The sequence below is a fragment of the Eleutherodactylus coqui genome, chromosome 5 (genome assembly GCF_035609145.1).
Source record: "Eleutherodactylus coqui strain aEleCoq1 chromosome 5, aEleCoq1.hap1, whole genome shotgun sequence".
Taxonomy (NCBI): Eukaryota; Metazoa; Chordata; class Amphibia; order Anura; family Eleutherodactylidae; genus Eleutherodactylus; species Eleutherodactylus coqui.
The window spans coordinates 66,707,869-66,726,528 of record NC_089841.1 but is presented as its reverse complement, the minus strand read 5'-3'; the positions used below and the strand labels follow the sequence as shown (position 1 = coordinate 66,726,528).

At 49.5% G+C, this 18,660-nt stretch overlaps 1 protein-coding gene across 6 annotated transcripts; it reads right to left on the bottom strand.

The window, feature by feature from the left end:
* Positions 1 to 92: 92 nt before the first annotated feature.
* TPGS2 (tubulin polyglutamylase complex subunit 2) lies at positions 93 to 18,459 on the bottom strand. Of its 6 annotated transcripts, none has more exons than XM_066602637.1 (8): positions 18,364 to 18,459; positions 11,991 to 12,081; positions 10,415 to 10,494; positions 6,214 to 6,301; positions 4,620 to 4,751; positions 4,027 to 4,131; positions 3,075 to 3,253; positions 93 to 462 (listed from the first exon to the last, which is right to left on the bottom strand). In XM_066602637.1, the coding sequence occupies exons 2-8, from the start codon at positions 12,061 to 12,063 to the stop codon at positions 244 to 246; spliced, it is 876 nt and encodes a 291-aa protein (XP_066458734.1). In that variant the 5' UTR covers positions 12,064 to 12,081; positions 18,364 to 18,459; the 3' UTR covers positions 93 to 243. The 6 variants fall into 6 exon arrangements, with proteins under 6 accessions (XP_066458734.1, XP_066458735.1, XP_066458736.1 ...); XM_066602638.1 differs by having other exon boundaries at positions 93 to 459; XM_066602639.1 differs by having other exon boundaries at positions 3,075 to 3,238.
* Positions 18,460 to 18,660: the final 201 nt, after the last annotated feature.

Genomic DNA, 18,660 nt, shown 5'->3' with positions numbered 1-18,660 from the left:
ATGAGTGTATATTTACTGTATCTCTATAACTCAGGTACCTGGGATATACATTCCATGCATTCATCGGATTCTCGGCCGCATTACAATATGGCTTGATTGCTCATTACTTGTGTTTATTTTCAGCTGACTTAAATAAAAAATGAATAAATAATAATTTACAGGCGGTGACCACAATATATGTACATATGGGAATACACAGGAACGGTGCTGTATACTCCCTCACAGTTAGGAATGGCTAAACAGTCACTTCCGGGGAGTACCAGACTGCTCTAGGCGTTTGGAGGAAGCAGAGGGATTCTTCTGGTAGCCTGGTGGTCCAGGCAGTTTCTTCTTGGTTACGGGGGTCTTATTTTTGGCCTTGAAGATCTTGTTTGGGTCCAGTTTGTTGATGAAAGAGTCTGGATCCTCGGTGGACAGCTGCAATGGGTTGAAGGTGATGGGTTTGTACATGTTCATCCACTGCTGTCAGAATAATGACACACGTTAATAACGATTGTAGACATGACGGTACCACGGGGTCTGAGATCTCGTAACACCGGGGCTAGTCTCATACTCATACAGTATAAATGAATGCAAAACATAAAGGTGCCTTATGTTTAATATGGTTCGTATACAAATGATCCCTGATATCAGCCAATTATTCATGGAGAGAGGCTGAATACAATCTATTGTTCCCTCCTATCAGCCATTTCAGGGTAGAAGTACTTTTACACAAGGCAACTGTCGAATGTTTTCACCCAGGAACAACGATCGCTCACTAGATAGAGGTGGAGAGCCCCGGAGAGCGTTTCTGGCTGTAAGCCTCCATTCAGAGTAAACAGGCAGTCGTTCATAAAGGAATGACTAGTAGTTATTAAGAAACTATAGTACCAGTGTTTCTGGTGGTGCAATGTGCCACACAGCTGTGCTACAAGCACGTCACACACACAGCACTGCTACAAGCATGTCACACACACAGCACTGCTACATACAATGGTCATCACAACAGGGATCAGAAGCAGCACAGCACTGGAGATGAAGGACTTGTGATGACGTCACCGTCATGCTCCCTGATCACATGACGGTTACACTCATCCAGAGTGAATGACTTACATGCTTCACCCCTGATCACATGACAGTGATGTCACCAAAGGTTCTGCATCCTTGTGCAGATTAGGGGCGGACTACGGCCTAATTTGCTATGGAATACTAACAAAAACCTAGCTGGACAGCAGCCGTGTGCATACAGGACCTGTGATTATGTCACGGTCATGTGATCAGGGACGGAGCATGTAACTCCCTCACTGGGGATGAAGGACCTTTGATGACATCACCATCATGTGATCAGGGACGGAGCATGTAACTCCCTCACTGGGGATGGAGGACCTTTGATGACATCACAGTCATGTGATCAGGGACGGAGCATGTAAGTCACTCACAAACCCACCCACTACTCACTCACACACGGACGGACAGGTCATCATTAGTAGTTTGATTGCTGGTTTACACAGGCCAACAGTCACTTGGTTTTTAGGTAAGCAAGTCCAGTGACTATTTGGGTGACTATAAGCCAGTGTAAAAGTACTTTAAGTCTAAAGACACAAGGTCCGGCTGGATGCATCTGGCCAAGCCCACCCACCTGCAGTGGCCAACAGACGAATGATTTTGCATTAAAATAGTGTGGCCATTGGCCTCCATGAGTGGAAGGAATTTCGGCTGCATTGTCCTTACACTGCAGAGAAGCTGCATATAGGCCACATGAATGCAAACCATTAATCCCCGATGAGCCGTTTTTTCTTTTTTAATCGCAACATCGCATGAGTAAAAACATCGCAAATGTGAAGGAAACCATTGAAAATCATTGGTTTCGTAATTTGCGTTTTCACTTGCTCTCGCGTTGCATGATTTTATTGCAAGTCTGAAGGCACCCTTAAAAGGACCACTCTGGCGAAAACACATTTTTACATCCCTGCACTCCTCATCTGATTGCCTGTCACACTCTGGAGGTCTCCTCTGTATACTGCAGTTACTTACATGCAGTGCAACCTCCTGTCTGATACTTATCAAGCACCATCTTTTGTTTAGATCTCTCCTTCTCTTTTCTTCCCTTTAAGCTGTGCTAGCAATCCCATAATTCATCAGCACAGCATCATATGACCAGCTAGAGTAAGTACCATCTCTACCTGCAGGGAGGATGGTGTGATTATCACTACCCTATTTATTCACCTAAAATAAGCTTATATTCCATGTCCCATTTGCGTACTAAATTACCCAGAGGACTATGCATGAAATAAACAAACAAGTGGGAGAATTAGTGCTCAACAGGGAAAGACTCTCAAAAATATACATATAGTCAGCGTTTAAAAAACGGAAACCAAATTAAATGGAAGCTTGTTTATTTGAAAACCCATTAAAATCAATGGGGAGGGGAAGGAAACACTTAGGCCCAATGTCCACGGGCGGATTTGATTTGTGGAACCTGTGCGGGAGATTCACAAATCAAGCTGCCCATAGGGATGCACGCATGCAAACCAGTGAAAAGCATGTGGATGTTTTTTTTTTCTCCGGCGTGTGGATCACATGTGCGGGAAGAAATCGCGGCATGCTCAATTTTCCTGCGGATCCCACGTGGACGGCTTCCATTAAAGTCAATGGGAGCAGTCCGATCTCCGGACCGCCCGCAGCTATCACTGTGGACGTGCCGCGGATCTGCAGGAAAGCAGGAGATTTATAAAAACAAAAAAGCACTGCGCATGCGTCGGCTGGCACACCCTAACACATCCGCCATGCTGAAGAAAGATGATCCGGCCGCGATGGAGGAGACCCGCGCTGGTTCCGGAGAAATAAGAAACTGTCTTTTCCTCTCCATGTCCACAAGCACGCACGGATACCGCTGCGGGATTCAGCAGTGGTATCCGTCCGTGCAAGTGGACATGAGGCCTCAATGCCCTTTCAATTCTGTTTCTCTGCTCCAAAGAAGGAACAGAGGAACGGAAATCCCTAACGGAGGTGCAGCGCTGGTGTGAATGAGCCCTTACAATCATAATGTATATACATTATGCACCTTTCCGTGTAGACTAGTGATGAGCTCTGACCTTGGCCTGTGGGCTCAGCCCGTAGCTGGTGAAGGAGTACTGCCACTGTGGGAGCCCCAGATGACACAGGAGTATCCGGTAATACGCTGTAAATGTGTCTGTCAGGAAATGCCAGTAGAGCGCACGGTCCAGGAACCAGATTGTAGGATCCGGAGTCATCTCACCTGACGGAAGAAAAACTAATTCAAGTCCAAATAAGCAATTCCAAGAAAATATGATGATAATACAGAACATGACCCTGTTGGTCATATGATGGCAGCAATGTCACAACAGCGCCATCACGTGGCATCATTACGTGAGGTCAATCATACAAGGAGACCAAAGAGCACAATGGTATTTACTTACAGCAAAGTGTCTACAGGATGTTTAGGGTGATATATCTGTTGATTACTGGGGGTCCTATGGGTTACAATGGGTCCACTGCTGTATACCAGGCGCAAATAACTGATCAGGTAAACTCCCAGCAGTGAACCCGTCGTACCCTCTTTCTCTCTTGTTAACAGCAGTCTAATGCCCCATTTACAGAGGATGACTGTCGGCTAAGCGACTGCAAGGGCGCTGACGTCACTGCTAAGTTGTTAGCGCTTGTGCAGAGCGCTTAAACAGGCAGATCGCCTATGTGAAGCGCCTAGCAGGGAGCATTTACACGCAGCGAGAAGTAAGCGATGCAGCGATGATTTTTATGCTGGTTGAAAGTGAGTGACAAACGAAAAGTACACAATGTTTTTCATTTAGACATGACGATTATAGCGCATTTTCGTTTGTTTGAACAACATTTGCGCAATAATCGTCCCGTGTAAATGGCCCTTAAGGCTGAATCCGAGTATAACCAGTATACCCAGAGAGACATTACAATGGACAATACGGCTCGCTCAGGCTAAAGACACAATAAATAAAGAGCTTGCCTCTCGCTGTTCTCCGCTATATAAGCACAATATGAAGCCTCTTCTACCTGCTTTGTGCTTTCTGTACACCAGACACACTTTCCCGATCCCATCACATGGATCCAGCTCAAAGATCACGTTCCGGGAATCAAAATGGGGCTTTTCTGGAAGGCCTTAAAGGAGAAATGAGAAAAAAAGGGAGAACATAATGGATAGCTATATTCATGCATGCTCATAGTGTGCATAAGAGCAAATCTGTCAATCAGCAGCTGGAGGGAGCATGCAGATCATGATTACCATCAGACTCAGCTCAGGTAGCGCTGCGCTACACAGTTACACATATAGCTTTTTAAAAACTGTTGTGCTGATCCAAATAAGTGACAGCTGAGATCAGGGCAGCATATGGACCTGGCAGGTTGCCTTTAAGAAGCGCCAAGAGGTTTTCATGTGCAGCCAAACAAAGGATTCACGACCCTATAAGGCAGTTGGGTTAAAAACATACCAAAAGTCCATATGAAGTTGTGCTACGATCTTTGATGCTGATGCAGTAAAAACAAATTGTTGCAAAGTTGTATGGAGTTTCTTTGGGTGCGTTTTTTTTTTTAACCACACCCCAACCTCTGAATACACCGATTACAGAAAGCTGTGATGGGTTTTGTACCTTCCTCCTCCTCGTTATCATCCAGCTCTGCGAGTGTCGGGGAGTTGGGCAGCGAGTAGGACGAGGAAGCTTTCAGATGAATCAGGTTGGAAATGCTATTGATGATCATTGAGCCCACCTGTACAGGGGTATCTATCAGAGACAAAAGGAAGAAGGTGTTAGGGAACGTTCACAAGGCAGAAATAAACCTTATTGTGGTAATAAATGAGCTAATAAGAAGGTGCTGGAGGTGAGAAAGCAGAGGGAAACCAAGCGGTCAGCCCAGCCTCACTCATGGATCTCCTGCTGAGACTTGGTCTGCACTTTCTATATACAATAATGTGTACAAGGTCGAGTCAAAACTCTGGCTGGAGAATTTATGTTATCAACTTTCAGAAAAGGCAAATACGTTATTTGTCTCCCTGCTTTTCAACAGACTTTGTCCATCTGTCAACGAGCCTTCGTATTCCCTCATTAAAACAGGTTTTAGGATTAGTTGCAAACCACGAATGCTCCGCTGTCTTCACCTCTTCATCAGACATGAATCTCGACCTAGCCACAATGTCACCTCAGCCACCAGCTGAAGTTTGTAAATCTTGTGGGGCAGATATGCAAAAGCAATGAGCCAACATGTCTCCTCAGTGAACAGCTGAAGTTTGTAAAACACATGCATCTCATATGCGAAAGCTACAAGCCAACATGTCTCCTCAGCGAGCTGCTGAACTAGTCGCACAGAAATATTTTGACCAACTCCAATCCCTTTCACTATATAATACATTAGTAAGTGGGCACCAGAAACACTGGTACTATGAATAATAATAATAACTAGTACATTCATAAACACTTTCTCCGTACTGCGCACAAAGTCTTCGATAAATATTGGCACCGGACACCCTCAGACAACAAGAAACTAATCCCTGCACGCTGCTCAACTTCTGTTAAATGGCAAGGACGGCAGCCATCTTTTCTTGCACTACAATCACAAATTAACTGGTGTAACACGTTCAAGCCTGCACAGCAGTGACCGGGGAGACAGCGACCTACAACGGAAAGCATTGATAAGACGGTGCGGCCAACAGAAGTCTTAATACAACTGGAATGCGGATAATCTTTGACTCACTCTCATAAAAGCTGCAGAAGACAAACAGTGCGCATTTTTTAATTAAACCCTACTGCAAAAATGATTGTCAGCCCAGAATACATGCACTTAGCGACGGTTTCAGAGAAGTACATTTAAACTCCGCATCTGGCCAATATTTTGCAGACCGTAGAAATGAAAATATACAGTGGCAAAAACGGATCAAACTGCTGACATACGATTGTAATGTCATCTGAAACACATCCACAATGCAGATCCGTAATACGGACGTGTTTCCATACGCTCGCCTGAAACCGGCCTAAGTGGAAGAAAATGCCCCGAAAGGAATCCATGACCTATAAAGAGCCATTTCCCCTAAAAATCACAAACTCTAACTTCTTTCCCATTCTTATTCTATTGGGTTGTTCTACGGAGGTGGAGTTGTCACTCAGCTTTCCTAGAGGACTGAACGGAAACTCTAATTAGACAATGAAGCATACACTGCTTGGGAAGGATGGAAGACATGATAAGACTCACCGTCCATCTTCACAAACCAGGACATGTGGAAGCCATCGGTCATCAGGTAGAAGTTCTTCAGATCGTCGGGGAGCGTGCAGGAATGTTTCTGGACAAGCAGACAACAATCAGGAGTGACACTGTGACGAGCGATCAGCGGTTTTAGCTCACTGAATGTTAACTATAAATCGTATGCATTGTTCTCATCAGTTAGGGCCCTCTTAGACGAGCCGATCATCGTTTGATCGAGCGAGTGACGTCATCGTTAGCACATTTGCTTTCATGCAGCCTGTTTATATAGCAGATACATTGTTGGCTCGTTTAACCCCTTGAGTGGCGGGTTTCTTACCACCCTGTCGTGCCCACCAGGGCAGGTTTTTTAAATCGTCTAATCATGTAATTTCAACTAATTTTGCAGCTGCGTTCCAACAGCCATAACTTTTTCATTTTTCCATTAACACGGCCGTATGAGGGCTTGTTTTTTGCGGGACTAGTTGTACTTTTTGATGGCATCATTTTTGGGTATTTATAATATGTTGCATAACTTTTGTAAAAAAAAATTGTGGGGAGATTGGGGGGAAAAAACATTCTGCCATTTGTTTTTTGGATTTCATTTTTACGGCGTTCAGCGTGCAGAATAAATGCGATAACATTATTCTCCCAGTCAGCACGATCCCGGTGATACCAAGTTTATACAGTTTTTTTTAATGTTTTGCTATTTTTGTACATTTAAAACATTTTTTTTTCTTAAAGGTTTGCTTTTGTGTCGCCACATTCCACGAGACGTATTTTTTTTTTTTTCCATTGCCAGAGCTCTAGAAGGGCTTGGTTTTTGCAGGATGAACTCTAGTATTTATTTATCTAATACTTTGGAACATATCAAATTTTTATCGCTTTTTATTCCATTTTTTCTAGTGGCAAGTTTAACAAAATCTGTAATTCTGGCATGTTTTTTATTTTTCACAGCATTCTCTGAGCAGTATAAATAATATATTAAAAGTAATTCTACAGGGGAGTACAATTATATCAATACCAAATTGTAATAGCTTTTTTTCTTTTTCACGACTTTTTCACACTTTAAAAGAAAAAAAAAAAGTAATAAAAGTTTAAATCAGCCTCCTTTTGCCATATCTATAATTAAAAAAATCTAAATCATAAAAGAAAAATACATATTTGGTATCGCCACGTACATAAAAGTCAGATCTATCAAATTAGTGCATTATTAACCCTGCACGGTAAACGTAGTCCGAAAAACCCCCCAAAAAAACCCCACAAATGCACTTTTTCAGTCACCCTGTTTCCCTGAAAAAAATGCAATAAAAAACAAACAAAGTCGTATGTATTCTGGATTGGTACTAACGTGAACTACAGGACATCTCGCAAAAAATGAGCCCTTGCTCAAGTACGTCGACGGAAAAATAAAAAAGTTATTGCGCGCAGAAGATGCAGCAGAAAATAATTTTAAAAAATTAAATGTCTTTGAAAAAAATACAAGTACTACAGCAAAAAAAAACGATACAAGTTTGGTATCGTATTAATCGCACTGACCCAAAGAATAAAGTTATCAGGTCGTTTTTGTTGCAGTTTGTGCTCCGTAGAAGCAAAACGCACTGAAAGATGGCAGAATGTCATTTTTTTTGCATCTTACTCCACTTAGAATTTTGTAAAAGTTTTTCAGTACATTATATGGTACTTTAAATAGCACCATTGAAGAATACAACTCGTCCCTCAAAAAACAAGCCCTCGTACAGCGAGGTCGACAGATAAATAAAGGAGTTATGATTTTTTTAAAGGAGGGGAGGAGAAAAAAAAATGGGGGAAAAAAGAAAAAAAGGGTCCGTGTCATTAAGGGGTAAAATAATGTACTAAATTTCCTCCTCTGGGTCATTACGACGCAGGAATACCACATGTGTAATTTTATTTTTATTTTTTTACAAAGTAAAGGGAGACAAGTGTTTTAATTTATTTACTTTTTTTTTAAACTTTCTTTTATTTTTGTCCCTTTAGGGGACTTTCAGAGACCCATCAGGACCCCTGATCACATTCTGGGGGTCAGATGGTGACAGCCCTTTACATGCTGCAGTCACATAGACTGCAGCATGTAAAGGGTTAACACGGCAGAGATCGGAGGCTTTCTCTGATCTCTGCTGTAATAGATGGTGCCTGGCTGTCCTCTGGCAGCCAAGCACCAGCTCTCTCTGCCACAGAGACCATCGGCTTGCTTCTGACAAGCCGATGGTCTCTATGGCAACCTATAAACAAAGCAGTGCAGGGACTTTTGAATTCAGACGCGGGAGATTGCCGGCAGATCGGCAATATCTCCCAGCTTCAGTTTTTCAAAGTCTTGAGCTGTTTTATGAGGGACAGTGCAGGCAGAGCACACTGCCACAGCTTGTGGTAGTGTGCTCTGCAGCTCCCATAGGGATACATAGCCCAGAAATCTTCCGGGCTATATCGCTATGGGCAGTGGAGCTCGTCCCGGAAAATTTCTGGGCGTGCCACTCAAGGGGTTAAACGAGAATTGTTGAGTCGTCACATTCACAGTTTTCTTGCCACAAATATACTTTTTAAGTGACAACAGCGACTGAAGGCGTTCGGCCACTCTTAAAGGTTTATTCACACGGCAGAATCCATCTCAGATTTTTCTGCACGACTAACCCACGCACTTCTGCCATGGATCGGCTCGTGGATTTAGCCCTTTTGAATAGGCAAATTTGAGTGCGGAATCACTGGTAGTAAAAAAACAACAACTTTCTTTTAACCAAAATACTTATTCTGAGACACATAACGTCTGATTGCTCATTGGGCTGTATGAGGGCTCCATTTTTGCAGGACGACCTGTAGTTTCTATTAATCCCATTGTGGTAAATATTTTTGATCAGTTTTTTTTCAACTTTTTTGGGAGCCAGGATAACCAAAGAACTCTGCAATTCTAGAATTCTGTACTTTAAAAAAAATAATTTCTAGTTAGCGGTGCAGGATAAGTAGTGTGATATTTGTACAATCCGGACTTTCACGAATACAACAGTACTGGTTAGGTTTAATTAAAAAAAATTATATGAAAAACGGAAAAGGGATTTTTTTGTTACTTTTTATATTTAAGAAAATATATTACACCTTTATTACATTTTATTTAGCACCCACAGGAATCAACTTGCGATCACTATATTGCTTGTACTAATATATCTATATATTGTGAGACAGTGACTGACAAAGTGCTGGAGGGTGGATACGTGCCACCGAGCGGCCTGGGCTCGGTGGAGGAAGCCAGCATTTCTGTGTCAGTAACGCTATGTTACTGACACGTTGTAGTTTTTGTAAGTGGCTCCAAGCCGCATAGTCCGGGCCGGCTTTTCCTGGAGTGGTCAAAGTGAAGGGTGGGATGGCCACTCCAACGTACCAGGTGAGGCTGGTACCAGGCCTTATAAAGCCTGGGCCTGCAGGTCAGAGTGACAGAGACAGACAGACAGACAGAGAGAGAGAGAGAGAGAGAGCCAGAGAGAGGGCTCTGTGGAGAAAGGAGCCCGGCTAGCCCAGCGTGTGGGCTGAGAGAGCCAAAAGGCGAGGTTGACAGGGTGACGCCCCTAACCTCAACACCCAGGAGGGTGTGGTGAGACCTCCACAGGTCTGAGGACCGGACTGGCTGTGTGCAGCAAGCAAGAAGTATTCTGACAGTGAGTAGTCAGGAACAAGCATATGTATAGTGAGAGCTCAGACGAGCAGGTGTTTATTTACGTTTTGATTTTGTTTCTGCTGCAATAAACCCAGGCAAAGCCTGGACTAAAGAACGTTGTTGCCCGGTGTCACTGTCTCTGGCCGCAGATGCCCACGCTGCTACTGCCCCTAAACGCTAATCCCTCACAATATATATATATATATATATTTGGTGCAACAAGTACAATTTTCGATGTGCTTGAAATACATGCTTTTCACATCTTCCACGGATTGTTGCAGCGTCAATTTAGACGCCACATGCACTTTCAGTCCTGGCAGCGCCCTGCGATCCTCTAACAGAATCTCTTTCTTAAAAGTGATAGAAGGGAGATTTCAGCTGTGAAGCCAGCAGAAATGTGAATGCAGCTCTGCAGTTTGACACAGGCTGTAACTCAGCTATACATTTACAAGGCGACTCAACCTTTCCACGGGTTTATTGCACAGGTCAACGGTTCATACTCTACATGTTATACAGACGTGTGTTATTGCACATGTATGATCCTCTCACCTGCTCCCAGGAGACTATCGTGTGACGCTCGGCAGGAGGCAGCTCCTCCATCTTCACATCAGTTACCCCTGGAGACGACTCTGACAAGTAAGAACACACATGACTCACTACATGGATGGAAGCCCAAGTTGTCTCACGTGATTCGTGATCTGAAGAGTCAAACTTATGGATGATTTAAAAAAGCAAAAAGAACGGCCGTGACGGGCGACGAGGGGGAATGGTTTTTATATCTGTCTTCCCTTTGACTTTAGTATAACTGAATAGATGACCCTGCATGGGACTGCACAAAGGACCCATGAAAACAGTGTGCACACACGACCACCCATCTGTGTATTCGGGGACCTTTGCGATCTCCATTCTAGTTAGCTCCTAACCTGTGAATAGGGGGTTAAGGTGTTTTCTTTGGACAACCCCTTTAACCATACGTTTAACTCTCTTTCCTTACCAGACAGTCTGATTGGTCAGTCTTGCTGTTGGGAACCTAACTGATAAAAAAAACATGGCTCAATTAAAGGGGTTTTCATGGGACTGGATAGGTCAACAGGAGTTGATGGGCGGAGGTCTACCGCTCAGGATCCCCGTCCATCAGCTGATCGTCTGACCCCGCTGACACTGCAGTGGGCCGGACGTCATCATCATCAGTCAGGGGAGGAAGTGTGATCGCCGGCTTCACTCCCACTGAAATGCACTTTCTGCTCCTGACCTTTTTTGTTTGACAAGTGGTGCTTAACCGCTCCACGCGCCATTTACAGATGTAGCAATCATCAACATGACTGGTGTATCAAGATAACAAGATTCACAGCATTGTAGCACACTGGAATCAGAGGTATTGTAGGACTTTTACTATTGATGACCTATATACAAGCCAGGTCATCATTAGTTGACTGCCAGCAGGCCGCTCGGGATCCCCACCGATCAGCTGATCATCCAGCCTGCTGGCAGTGGAGCGGGGTCGGAGGTCGTCATTGAGGTCAGAGGCAGAGGAGTCAGAGGGGGCTTCACTACCACTGAAATAAACGGGACCGCTGCCTACTATTACACTTCCGCATCCGACCCAGATGTTGGAGCTGGAAGTGCTGAAGCCTTTAACTCCCATTGTAAAGCCCTCTATGACGCTACTGCCTCCCACCCCAATGACAGCGTCCGGCCCCACAGGCTGGGCGATCAGCGGGTCCCTGGCGATCAACTAGGTCATCAATAGAATTTGTCTGGAATATCCCTTTAATAACCAAAAAAAAAAAGCTGTGGCATGCTCTACTTTTCTGCGCAGCAAACGCCCCAATAGCAGTCAATGGGGGTGGGGTGGGGGGGAGCGCAATATGCAAGGAGATGCGTGATACGCTGCGGTATTTCTCTGGAAAAAGAACACATCTGGAACTCATTAGACTAATTAGCCATTCCAGTCGCTGCGTCTTTGTTTGCCGCGCACAAATGAACATGTCCTGCGGCGGAAAAGGTACAGTAAAATACGCTAAGGTGCGCAAAAAAGTGTGGTTCATTAATTAGGGGGAGACGTCCGCAGAATGATTGGTTTACGCCCTCTGTATAACGGGCGCAGTCCCGGGTCACCGCTCACCCAGAATCTTGCTTATTCCGAGGGTGATTTTCTCGATGTGAGACGCCATTGTGCTTTCGTTCTTCTCTCCCATGTGGATGTGGCGCTGCACCTAGAGAGAAGCACAGGGCGGCGTTACTGGTACCAGGAGCTATGAGGAGGCACATGGGGCCAAAATAAGGAACGCACCAATACATGGAAACAGTTACAACTTCTGGTGCTATCAATACCCGTACGGCTGACGTCACGCATCACCTAGCCGGCCGACGTCGCACACCACCTAGCCGGCCGACGTCGCACACCACATAGCCGGCCGACGTCGCACACCACATAGCCGGCCGACGTCGCACACCACCTAGCCGGCCGACGTCGCACACCACCTAGCCGGCCGACGTCGCACACCACCTAGCCGGCCGACGTCGCACACCACCTAGCCGGCCGACGTCGCACACCACCTAGCCGGCCGACGTCGCACACCACCTAGCCGGCCGACGTCGCACACCACCTAGCCGGCCGACGTCGCACACCACCTAGCCGGCCGACGTCGCACACCACCTAGCCGGCCGACGTCGCACACCACCTAGCCGGCCGACGTCGCACACCACCTAGCCGGCCGACGTCGCACACCACCTAGCCGGCCGACGTCGCACACCACCTAGCCGGCCGACGTCGCACACCACATAGCCGGCCGACGTCGCACACATCATACAGCCGGCCGACGTCGCACACCACATAGCCGGCCAACGTCGCACACATCATACAGCCGGCCGACGTCACACACACCACATAGCCGGCCGACGTCGCACACCATACAGCCGGCCGACGTCACACACATCATATAGCCGGCCGACGTCACACGCATCATACAGCCGGCCGACGTCGCACACCACATAGCCGGCCGACGTCACACACATCATACAGCCGGCCGACGTCACACACACCACATAGCCGGCCGACGTCGCACACCATACAGCCGGCCGACGTCACACACATCATATAGCCGGCCGACGTCACACGCACCATATAGCCGGCCGACGTCACACACCACATAGCCGGCCGACGTCGCACACCACATAGCCGGCCGACGTCGCACACCACATAGCCGGCCGACGTCGCACACCACATAGCCGGCCGACGTCGCACACCACATAGCCGGCCGACGTCGCACACCACATAGCCGGCCGACGTCGCACACCACATAGCCGGCCGACGTCGCACACATCATACAGCCGGCCGACGTCACACACCACATATAGCCGGCCGACGTCACACACATCATATAGCCGGCCGACGTCACACACCACATATAGCCGGCCGACGTCACACACCACATATAGCCGGCCGACGTCACACACACCATATAGCCGGCCGACGTCACGCACATCATACAGCCGGCCGACGTCACGCACCACATATAGCCGGCCGACGTCACACACACCATATAGCCGGCCGACGTCACACACATCATACAGCCGGCCGACGTCACACACCACATATAGCCGGCCGACGTCACACACATCATATAGCCGGCCGACGTCACACACATCATATAGCCGGCCGACGTCACACACCACATATAGCCGGCCGACGTCACACACATCATATAGTCGGCCGACGTCACACACATCATATAGCCGGCCGACGTCGCACACCACATAGCCGGCCGACGTCGCACACCACATAGCCGGCCGACGTCCCACACCACATAGCCGGCCGACGTCGCACACATCATACAGCCGGCCGACGTCGCACACATCATACAGCCGGCCGACGTCGCACACCACATAGCCGGCTAACGTCACACACATCATACAGCCGGCCGACGTCACACACACCACATAGCCGGCCGACGTCGCACACCATACAGCCGGCCGACGTCACACACATCATATAGCCGGCCGACGTCACACGCATCATACAGCCGGCCGACGTCGCACACCACATAGCCGGCCAACGTCACACACATCATACAGCCGGCCGACGTCACACACACCACATAGCCGGCCGACGTCGCACACCATACAGCCGTCCGACGTCACACACATCATACAGCCGGCCGACGTCACACGCACCATATAGCCGGCCGACGTCACACACCACATAGCCGGCCGACGTCACACACCACATAGCCGGCCGACGTCACGCACATCATACACCCGGCCGCCGTCACGCACATCATACAGCCGGCCGCCGTCACGCACATCATACAGCCGGCCGACGTCACGCACATCATACAGCCGGCCGACGTCACGCACATCATACAGCCGGCCGACGTCACCCACATCATATAGCCGGCCGACGTCACACACCACATAGCCGGCCGACGTCACACACATCATATAGCCGGCCGACATCACACACATCATATAGCCGGCCGACGTCACACACCACATAGCCGGCCGACGTCGCACACCACATAGCCGGCCGACGTCGCACACCACATAGCCGGCCGACGTCGCACACCACATAGCCGGCCGACGTCGCACACCACATAGCCGGCCGACGTCACACACATCATACAGCCGGCCGACGTCACACACCACATATAGCCGGCCGACGTCACACACATCATATAGCCGGCCGACGTCACACACCACATATAGCCGGCCGACGTCACACACCACATATAGCCGGCCGACGTCACACACACCATATAGCCGGCCGACGTCACGCACATCATACAGCCGGCCGACGTCACGCACCACATAAAGCCGGCCGACGTCACACACACCATACAGCCGGCCGACGTCACACACATCATACAGCCGGCCGACGTCACACACCACATATAGCCGGCCGACGTCACACACATCATATAGCCGGCCGACGTCACACACACCATATAGCCGGCCGACGTCACACACACCATATAGCCGGCCGACGTCACACACCACATATAGCCGGCCGACGTCACACACATCATATAGCCGGCCGACGTCACACACATCATATAGCCGGCCGACGTCACACACCACATATAGCCGGCCGACGTCACACACATCATATAGCCGGCCGACGTCACACACATCATATAGCCGGCCGACGTCACACACATCATATAGCCGGCCGACGTCACACACCACATATAGCCGGCCGACGTCACACACCACATATAGCCGGCCGACGTCACACACATCATATAGCCGGCCGACGTCACACACCACATAGCTGGCCGACGTCACACACATCATATAGCCGGCCGACGTCACACACCACATAGCCGGCCGACGTCACACACATCATATAGCCGGCCGACGTCACACACATTATAAAGCCGGCCGACGTCACACACCACATATAGCCGGCTGACGTCACACACATCATATAGCCGGCCGACGTCACACACCACACATAGCCGGCCGACGTCACACACCACATATAGCCGGCCGACGTCACACACCACATATAGCCGGCCGACGTCACACACATCATATAGCCGGCCGACGTCACACACATCATATAGCCGGCCGACGTCACACACCACATAGCTGGCCGACGTCACACACCACATATAGCCGGCCGACGTCACACACCACATACAGCCGGCCGACGTCACACACATCATATAGCCGGCCGACGTCACACACATCATATAGCCGGCCGACGTCACACACCACATAGCTGGCCGACGTCACACACCACATAGCCAGCCGACGTCACACACCACATAGCTGGCTGACGTCACACACCACATAGCCGGCCGACGTCACACACATCATATAGCCGGCCGACGTCACACACCACATAGCCGGCCGACGTCACACACATCATATAGCCGGCCGACGTCACACACCACATAGCCGGCCGATGTCACACATCATATAGCCGGCCGACGTCACACACATCATATAGCCGGCCGACGTCACACACATCATATAGCCGGCCGACGTCACGCACATCATACAGCCGGCCGACGTCACACACATCATATAGCCGGCCGACGTCACGCACATCATATAGCTGGCCGACGTCACACACCACATAGCCGGCCGACGTCACACACATCATATAGCCGGCCGACGTCACACACATCATATAGCCGGCCGACGTCACACACCACATAGCTGGCCGACGTCACACACCACATAGCCGGCCGACGTCACACACATCATATAGCCGGCCGACGTCACACACCACATAGCCGGCCGACGTCACACACATCATATAGCCGGCCGCCGTCACACATCATATAGCCGGCCGCCGTCACACATCATATAGCCGGCCGACGTCACACACATCATATACCCGGCCGACGTCACACACATCATATAGCCGGCCGACGTCACACACACCATATAGCCGGCCGACGTCACACACATCATACAGCCGGCCGACGTCGCACACCACATAACCGGCCGACGTCACACACATCATACAGCCGGCCGACGTCACACACACCATATAGCCGGCCGACGTCACACACACCATATAGCCGGCCGACGTCACACACCACATATAGCCGGCCGACGTCACACACATCATATAGCCGGCCGACGTCACACACCACATATAGCCGGCCGACGTCACACACATCATATAGCCGGCCGACGTCACACACATCATATAGCCGGCCGACGTCACACACATCATATAGCCGGCCGACGTCACACACCACATAGCTGGCCGACGTCACACACCACATAGCCGGCCGACGTCACACACCACATAGCTGGCCGACGTCACACACCACATAGCCGGCCGACGTCACACACATCATATAGCCGGCCGACGTCACACACCACATAGCCGGCCGACGTCACACACATCATATAGCCGGCCGACGTCACACACCACATAGCCGGCCGATGTCACACATGATATAGCCGGCCGACGTCACACACATCATATAGCCGGCCGACGTCACACACATCATATAGCCGGCCGACGTCACACACATCATATAGCCGGCCGACGTCACGCACATCATACAGCCGGCCGACGTCACACACATCATATAGCCGGCCGACGTCACGCACATCATATAGCCGGCCGACGTCACACACACCACATAGCCGGCCGACGTCACACACATCATATAGCCGGCCGACGTCACACACCACATAGCCGGCCGACGTCACACACATCATATAGCCGGCCGACGTCACACACATTATAAAGCCGGCCGACGTCACACACCACATATAGCCGGCTGACGTCACACACATCATATAGCCGGCCGACGTCACACACCACACATAGCCGGCCGACGTCACACACCACATATAGCCGGCCGACGTCACACACATCATATAGCCGGCCGACGTCACACACATCATATAGCCGGCCGACGTCACACACACCACATAGCCGGCCGACGTCACACACCACATAGCTGGCCGACGTCACACACCACATATAGCCGGCCGACGTCACACACCACATACAGCCGGCCGACGTCACACACATCATATAGCCGGCCGACGTCACACACATCATATAGCCGGCCGACGTCACACACATCATATAGCCGGCCGACGTCACACACCACATAGCTGGCCGACGTCACACACCACATAGCCGGCCGACGTCACACACCACATAGCTGGCCGACGTCACACACCACATAGCCGGCCGACGTCACACACATCATATAGCCGGCCGACGTCACACACACCATATAGCCGGCCGACGTCACACACCACATAGCCGGCCGATGTCACACATGATATAGCCGGCCGACGTCACACACACCATATAGCCGGCCGACGTCACACACACCATATAGCCGGCCGACGTCACACACACCATATAGCCGGCCGACGTCACACACCACATAGCCGGCCGATGTCACACACGATATAGCCGGCCGACGTCACACACACCACATAGCTGGCCGACGTCACGCACATCATATAGCCGGCCGACGTCACACACACCATATAGCCGGCCGACGTCACACACCACATAGCCGGCCGATGTCACACATGATATAGCCGGCCGACGTCACACACATCATATAGCCGGCCGACGTCACACACATCATATAGCCGGCCGACGTCACACACATCATATAGCCGGCCGACGTCACGCACATCATACAGCCGGCCGACGTTACACACATCAAATAGTCGGCCGACGTCACACACACCACATAGCCGGCCGACGTCACACACACCATATAGCCGGCCGACGTCACACACATCATATAGCCGGCCGCCGTCACACATCATATAGCGGTTGTCACCCAGCTTTCCCCGTCTCCTGCATCACTCTGGAGAAGCTGGGTGACAATCTAATATTGGCTGCAAGACAGGGTTTTTATTACTCTGACAATCAAACTGGCTGTTTCTGTAAATAATCCGACATCATCAATGCAAATGAATGAAAGAACCAATCTGGGCTACAAGTGACAGGATACATAATACATGCCCCATACGGTCCGGTCTATACATACATCCCCAAGTCCCGTTGTACCGGCCACCTCTTCCGTAACCAGGATACACAACCCTCCCGTAACGCACCGTGGGAAATGTAGTTTTCTCCTTGTCAAGTTGCCCAAAGCTTTGCATGCCGGATGTTGTAGTTTCTATTGACTCTATTCCTGGAAAGACATTAATCACATTGAACTACAAGTCCCACAAAGCACTGCGGAAGTGCGTGTGACGTCAGTAACGTCTACGTTCCTATCCTAGCGTGTAACATAACTGTAAACCAATAGGAAAGAGGCTGGTTGGAACGGTAGCCAATGAAA

Coding starts and splice junctions, on each gene's coding strand:
- TPGS2 (XM_066602637.1), bottom strand. CDS start 12,063: ATGGGAGAGAAGAACGAAAGCACAATGGCGTCTCACATCGAGAAAATC. Junction 6,302..10,414: donor CGATAGTCTCCTGGGAGCAG/GTGAGAGGATCA, acceptor CTGCTTGTCCAG/AAACATTCCTGCACGCTCCC. Junction 463..3,074: donor GGCTGAGCCCACAGGCCAAG/GTCAGAGCTCAT, acceptor TTATTCTGACAG/CAGTGGATGAACATGTACAA.